The 7,695-nt window shown below is 41.0% G+C and overlaps 1 protein-coding gene across 2 annotated transcripts in view; it reads left to right on the top strand.

Annotated features, from left to right (window-relative positions):
• The window catches only part of dyrk2 (dual-specificity tyrosine-(Y)-phosphorylation regulated kinase 2), a 29,181-nt gene extending 22,811 nt beyond the window's left edge, over nucleotides 1–6,370 (top strand). For both annotated transcript variants that reach the window (XM_078281384.1, XM_078281383.1), the window contains exon 7: nucleotides 1,066–6,370. In XM_078281384.1, the coding sequence (XP_078137510.1) occupies nucleotides 1,066–1,718 (653 nt within the window). In that variant the 3' untranslated portion in view covers nucleotides 1,719–6,370. The remainder of the gene's footprint in view (nucleotides 1–1,065) is intronic.
• Nucleotides 6,371–7,695: the final 1,325 nt, after the last annotated feature.

Here is a 7,695-nt window from a genome sequence, read left to right on the forward strand (position 1 = left end):
CTACCATTCCAGACGTCCATTGGCTTCCATTCATTTCTGTACAAAATTAAAGTCGGTTAGCAGAGCCAAGTCCAGCACGTAATGTCCGTAAATTTTAAAAAGAGATAAATGTGGATTTTGTTACCTTTTAGTAAGAGCTAATTCCCCCTGTTTTCAGTCTTTATGCTAAGCTAATCTAACAGGCTTCTGGCTGTAGCTTCATATTTACTGTACCATCATGAGAGTGATATCGCTGTCAGTGTTTCCCCTATAATTGTACAGGCCTGGCGGTTAGCAAGGCCAATGGGAACCCCCGCCAGGCGAGAAAAATCATTTTTTTACGCAAAAATAACACCAAATATCCATTGTCTCTCCCCTATATTCATTCTGCAGCGACACACTGCCGTGTGTCCATGAACGAGGCAGCAGTCTGTGGTTAGTTCACGTCTGTAACAGCAGGATCCGTCGAGAACTTTACCGTAGTGATTTTAGCCGAGGTGGACCAAAGTATGTTCAGTTAAAACAGATCAGTGATGCTGTTTTGCCCTCATTGTTCTCCGTGAAGACGTGTATAATGTAGCATTTTATGTGGAGCGAGCACTGCGCCGGACTCCCTTTAAAACAATTTGCCTTTTAAATGCTACATTGGTTGTGAGGAAATACCAGGAGTAACTATTAAGTACTACTATACTTATTCACAGGTTGGTGTTTCGCATCTTTGTGTGTTGTTTATCGGTCACGCCTTTTTGTCGCCTTCTTCGCTGCCTTTTGTCGCCTTCTTCGCTGCTTTTTTGTCGCCTTTTTCGCTGCTTTTTTGTCGCCAAAAAGGAAGAAAATAAGCTTATTTATTTAAGGAGTTAAAACTTAACAGCAGCCAACTCTCAAATCATGGAGAAATGCAGTCACAGTAACTGACAGAAACTTAAAGTCAAAGTTAAATATATTGAAACCAATGGCTGCCTGGAAGGTAGTAAATCAATCCATCGGTCTGAAATTGATTGGAAAATGATCGGTGGGAATGTAAAGTATTTATTAGCAGATTATTTTGATGAATCCTATTTTGACCGGTCAATCTTTGCCCTCCAGGCTCCAGGTATGGGATGCCTATCGACATGTGGTCTCTGGGATGCATCCTGGCCGAACTGCTGACCGGTTACCCGCTGTTGCCGGGCGAAGACGAAGCCGACCAGCTGGCCTGCATCATCGAACTCCTGGGCATGCCGAGCCAGAAGCTCCTCGACGCCTCCAAGAGAGCCAAGAACTTTGTGTCGTCCAAAGGCTACCCGCGGTACTGCACGGTCACCGCGCTGCCCGACGGCACCACCGTGCTGAACGCCGGGCGCTCGCGGCGGGGGAAGGTACGCGGCCCGCCGGCCAGCAAGGACTGGAGCGTGGCGCTGAAGGGCTGCGATGACCCGCTGTTCCTGGACTTCCTCAAACAGTGTCTGGAGTGGGACCCGGCGCTCAGGATGACGCCCAGCCAGGCGCTGCGCCACCCGTGGCTCAGGAGGCGCCTCCCCAAGCCGCCGACGGGCACCACTGCGGGAGAAAAGACCTCCTCTTCCTCCAGACGGGGCCCCGCCCCCACAAACGATGGTGCCATCACCTCCATCTCCAAACTCGCCCCCGCCTCCTCAACCACCACGTCCTCCTCCAAAACCAGGACTAACTTGGCAGCGATCACCGACGCCAACGGGAACATCCAGCCTAGGACGGTGCTGCCCAAACTGGTCAGCTGAGAGTGAACGCACCCTCAACGCTCGCTGTGGCAGGAGCCGTCGTGAAGCCGTGCTCGTGAGCGAACCGGCTGGAACTTGAAATAAATCTGGTTTTGTCCAGTTTTTTAGAGGAGCGTTAGTTGTTTTTTTTCATGCTGGGTTTCACAGCGTGGTTGGGAGTGCGTTCAGGACGTGGAAACTATTCCCGCGTTGTGGGTTTTTAAAATGTTCAGAGCGGCCCGACTGGGGATGTAAGCCGAGCTGAAGGAAACTTTATTGATACACTGGGGTGCGTTCAGACTCCTCGCTCAGAAAAAAGACCCACTGTGAGCAGTAAGACAGGAAGTGACCCATATGTTTATAATGATTGTCGGGCTGCTCAGACAATCCGAACACATCGCTCTGTAGCTCCAAACACTCAAACACATTGAAAAACATGGTGCTGACGGAGGGAACAAGGCTTTTTTTTATGTTTTTAACACAGAATCTATTTAGCTGAGCTGATTAATTAATTAATCAACACCAAAAACAACTTTTTAGGACCTGAGTCTTACAAGGTTATATCTTCAGACAATTGTAGTGCGATATGTTAATGTAGTTTACTGACAAATACGTCTGATATATCCCCGTGATACTGAGGTTACAGCTGCAAAAACGCAACGATTAGCTTGCTAATCTTTGTCTCATATCACTATGAAATCATTTTTGTTTCAGTTTGGGGAACATTGGTAGGCATTTGTCATCACTTTTGACTTAAATGACACAACTAATCAAAAACAACCCTAACTGAACCATCTACCTGTTAGCTGGCTAACGTTCTTAGGTAGCTGTTTTTGTACAGTGTGTAGCTAGCCTGTGTTATCATACTAGGTTTGTGCCTGTCGGCTGGCTAACTGCTAACTGGCTAATAATCACTGGTTAGTTGTTAGACAGCTAATTTGTTTGTGTTTGGGTGTCACTTTGTACCCATTTGATTTTTAACCGGCTAGCAGTTAGCCTAGCAAACTTTGAATCAGTCAGCTAGCTATAGCTGGCTCACGATTTGCCTTTTCTTGGCAGTCTGGTGGCTAGCCTTAGCCTCTTTTTAGCCATAGCCTGTTAGCTCTCCACTGCCCAGCCTTACGAAGCACAGATTTAGAGTTTTTAAGTGGTTTTTTTTCATAGTTTTCTGAAGGTTAGCAGAAGAGAAGGGAGTTGGAAAAAAAAAAAGTATGTTTGGGTTAAGTAACGCCATTTTTTTCCCTATTTTTATTAACCAAATCTGATTATTAGGGATGCAAAATGGCTGAACGAGTTGTGAAGAAGGTAAAGAAGGTAGAGTAAAGGCAGTTTTATGGACACGTTATAAATCATGTTTAAATCAAAGGGCTCTGATAGATAAATTAAAAATGGGAATGTTGTAAACCAAAGTCTTTCCTATTTGAAACTGTGGCTGCAGTACGACATGAACGAGCATTTAATTAGATAAACCTGAAATTAAATGAACATGTTCATCATGTCATTAATGCAAAAACAAGATCAAAATGCTAAAATAACAATATGCTAGTTCTGTACTTCTGATCATTCAGGGCTATTTTAAAAACTATATTTTAGGGAAAGCAATTTTAAATAATTACTTTCATGAATTAATGTCAACAGAAAAGACATTTTTAGCTTACAAATAAGAATCTGGGCTTCAGGAAAAGACTTTCAGACGCCAAATGAAAGATATATCTTACATAACATCACAGAGCAGTATTTGTTTAGGAGGCTGTGAAACGGGGAGGAAAAGGTGACACATGGCAAACAGAGCTGAATGTCTTTTCCAGTGGCTGTTAGGATATCACAGCTTTAAATAACGATTTAAGCAAAGTCTATACGGAGCCTTTGAGTCTGAATAATAAAGGGTTTTATGGCCATTCGTTATGTAACTCAAGCCCAGCAGCAGATATAGCCTGAAGCTATAAGTGTACTTTACATAAAGGACTACATTTAGGACTACTAGCTGTGTATATGGAGATACATTCTTCTGGGTTAAACTGCTGGGTTTCGTCTCACATGAAACTGTGAACCGCAATGTAAATTACTACACCAATGTGAAAATTCAGACGAGAAGTTGTAATTTTATTTGGAAAAAAAGCCACATTGTGAGCAGCAAAGCCACAATCTACGGTCTCAAAAAGAGGAAGAATCTCCGTAGCTAACGCGATGTTAGCATGTTGTGACTGATAGTGACGGTGCTCCGGTTTTAAAATCAGGGTTTCTTTCAAAGTAATAAACACTTCTGAGAGAATTTAGACACTAAACATATCCACTAAACACACATATATACACAAGTATCATTTAAAAAGGGCTCCAGTCACATCAGCATGTGTTGCAGATACAGGTGTTGGTTAGCATGAGCCAGGTTTCCATACAAATGTTACCGAAAAGCGACAAAAGGAAAATTTCCATCCACTACCGTGATGCCAATATTATACCTTTTTCCACCCAAATTAGTGTGTAAATGCAGTTTTTTTTTTTTTTAAACGAGGGTAAACCCGCTAAAATAGACTACAGCTGCAAAGGTTCATCGATCAATTGTTAATTGGGTTATGAATATATTTGAGTTCTGGACAAAACAAGACATTTGATGTCGTCATCTTGTGCTTTGTAGAAACACTGATCCACATTTTTCACCATTTTCTGACATTTTAGAGACCAAACAACTAATCCATTCATCCAGAAAATAATCCACACATTTTTCGACAATGAAAATAGTCGTTGGATGCAGCCCTAAAATAGGCGATAGCCTCCTTTCCCATTGCAGTAGGTTTATTTTTCCCGGTGTGTCACGCACAACGTCACAAAAAAACCCAGAAAACAGGGTTAGTGAACAGTAGAAAGTTGTATGGAGGCGGTGATTACTTCTTTTATTTATATTTATATCCGTTACTTACTCAGTCTCTTTTAAACTCGGTGCCGACTAATTTGGAACGATGTTTGAATGCTGCTTGCGTGGAGACGGACTGTCTTTGTTACTGAGATAGCATAACGTTGTGCCAGAAAAAGAGGCGGAAATTACATCACTGCCGATCGGAGCTGAAGCCGCTTAAATACCTGTTGACTACTGAAGAGTCTTTGTCCCGGGAATAATAATAAAAATAAAAGATGTTAGTGGGAAAAGGGGCTTTAGTAACAGTCGGTGGCACTAATTCTCCCCTCAGGTTTTATTAAATCATCGCAGAAAGACAAAGCGCTCCAATAAAACGAACGTAAAACAATGTGATAAAAGTTGACTTTTAAGTAATAAAACATATTAACTGCACCAGAATAGAATAAGTAAAAAAAACTTTCTGATAAAAGTATGTTTAAAAAAAGATATGAGATGAAATGACTTCTAATGTGATTATATTGGGATTTTGCCAGCATGGCGGGATAAAAGGCATGTACTCTAGGTGTCGTAGCCTGCGTCTGGCTCAATGCATGCTGGGATATGCTCTGGCATTCTGCATCCCTGAACCGGAGGAACCGGTAAACCTGGCTTTATCGCTAACGTCACATGAAGGAATCACTCTGCCACTTCCTGGTGTTACTGGGCCCAGATGCTATCAAACATTGACTCACACAGAAAGAACTGGCAGTACACGGACACAGTGTGTGTACAACAGAGACACAGTAGATAGAAATGAAATAAATCACAATGTGTAGATGAGCGACAACTCTGTGATCAATAGGGATGTAACGATATACTCAACTCATGATACGAGTCACGATTTTAAGTTTATGATGCGATTTTCTCAGGATTTTTTTTTTAAACAGAATGAGCTGCAGACAAATGAGTGAAAAATATTCCCTTTATTTATATATATATATATAAATAAAAACTGTGCAAAACAACAGATGTGTCCTCTTAATCGAACAAAAATAAGATCAAAAATAATAATTTGGTTTTAAAAACAAATCCTGCATCAAAAAACTAAACGGCAAAATGAATAATAATTGAAATGAATAACTTTAGAAGACGTAGTAACGTCTGAAGTTAAATGAATTAAATCTAATGTACGTTACGTCGTAGGCCGTATCGTCATCTTTACGTCATCTTTACACTTTTATATCGATGTTTAACCGACTCACGATGCATGGTTACATCCCTAGTGATCAGTCGTACTGATAATATATTGATCAAAGGTTAAATGTGATCGGGGGGGGGGGCTGGGGGGGTTATTTATTTACTACAATTTAATTAATATTTATTAATCTACTATGATGTGCAGTTCATACTTGAATGTGTGTGTTGTATGTAGCAGTGTGTGTCGACGTTGCGAGAGGTTTTCTTAAAGCTTGTTCCCTCACACACACACACAAACACACACACACGCGTGCACACGTGCACGTCGACGTAAAACACAACTTTACCTGAACGCACCCACAGGAAGTCGAGTCATACTTGGAAGAAGAAGAAGAGGAAGACGAAGAGGAGGATGCGACGTCAGCTTTTCAACCGCGATGTACTGTAGCACATGGGACGACAAAGACGTGACGCACGGAAGGATTTGACGTTGTAAAGCACACAGACACCACCTGCTCCGCCCGTCTCAGGGGGGCAGTCCTCTCTGATGTTTATTTGTTTGTTTTCTAAGGATTTGGTTGGTTGGTTGGTTGGTTGGTTGGTTGGTTGTGTTTTTTAATTTTGTAAATTTTTTTAGAGAGTGCTGAGAGTCGTAACTTTGTGCCTTCAGTATCTCATCGCCATGGCCACGCCCGCCCAACACACACACACACACACACACACACAGGCGATGTCATGGCATGTCTATATTTGGCAAAAAATAAATCCTTTAGTAATGTTTTGGCGCGACTCACCATGAAGTCATAAAGACTCAAGATGTTAGGTGAGTTTTGGCGGCCAAAGTCTGCGTGCCGATTGGCTCCTGGTTTCTTTTCAGCAAAGCCCAAAGACACCATGTGAACCCCCCCTGACTTCTGACCTCTCCCAAACTCCTGAGAAATGTGTGACCATGGAGTAATAAGAGTATAGATGTGCAGAATCATCATTATCATTTGAATAGTCAATCAAATGCTTAAAAAAAAAAACCTGTTCCCATCCTAAATAATTCCAAAAAAGTGGCCGCGGTATAAAGTGGATAGTCCCGTTCAGATCATGAAATAGAGGAAAGAGCAATGTTTCAATGTTCTCTATTGTACCTTTTGTTAGCAGGAGGATGGATGCTTGATTATCCCAGTTGTCTTGAATGCAGCATGAATAGCAGCCGCTAAAGGGAGTGTTTTATGGAAGCCCATTCCTGCAAGAACAAGAAAAGAAAAAAATCATGTTAAGAAAATAGAAAAATATTCAAGGTAAATCAAAAATCATGACATGATATTACAAGGTTCATTCATTTGTCATTTTATAAAACAGGGTCGCACAACGAAAGTTAAGTTGTAGCCCATTCTCGCTTCACACACACAGAACATGTTTACAGATATTTACATTTACATATATTGTGAATTAAAGTGTTTGAAATTTTGGTTTTTCTTGTCTAAGATTGTTAAAATTAAATTAGAATATATGTCAAAATGTTGACTTTCTATCTTACAAGTTTAACTATCTCAGAATTTTGTCCACATTTTGACGTGTCATAATCTTATCTTTTACTTTAAATGATCATTTTGATCCACCGTCTCGTAATTTTCATTTAGAAAATCTTAATATAGTGACTTAAAAAAAGTCACGGCTTGGATTTACCATCTCATTTATACTTAGAAAGTCAAAATATTGACTTAGTATCTCATCATTTTGATTTACCATGAATATTTTCTCCGTTTTTTTTAAACATTTTTTATAGAAATGTGCTTCCATATTGTTTACAGCGCCAGCAGAGCAGTCCAACACACACAACCACAGATTGTAGCTTTAAACTGATTAATACTGACATCGTGTGTGTGTGTGTGTGTGTGTGTGTGTGTGTGTGTGTGTGTGTGTGTGTGTGTGTGTGTGTGTGTGTGTGTGTGTGTGTGTGTGTGTGTGTGTGTGTTT

This window comes from Sander vitreus, chromosome 23 (genome assembly GCF_031162955.1).
Source record: "Sander vitreus isolate 19-12246 chromosome 23, sanVit1, whole genome shotgun sequence".
Taxonomy (NCBI): domain Eukaryota; kingdom Metazoa; phylum Chordata; class Actinopteri; order Perciformes; family Percidae; genus Sander; species Sander vitreus.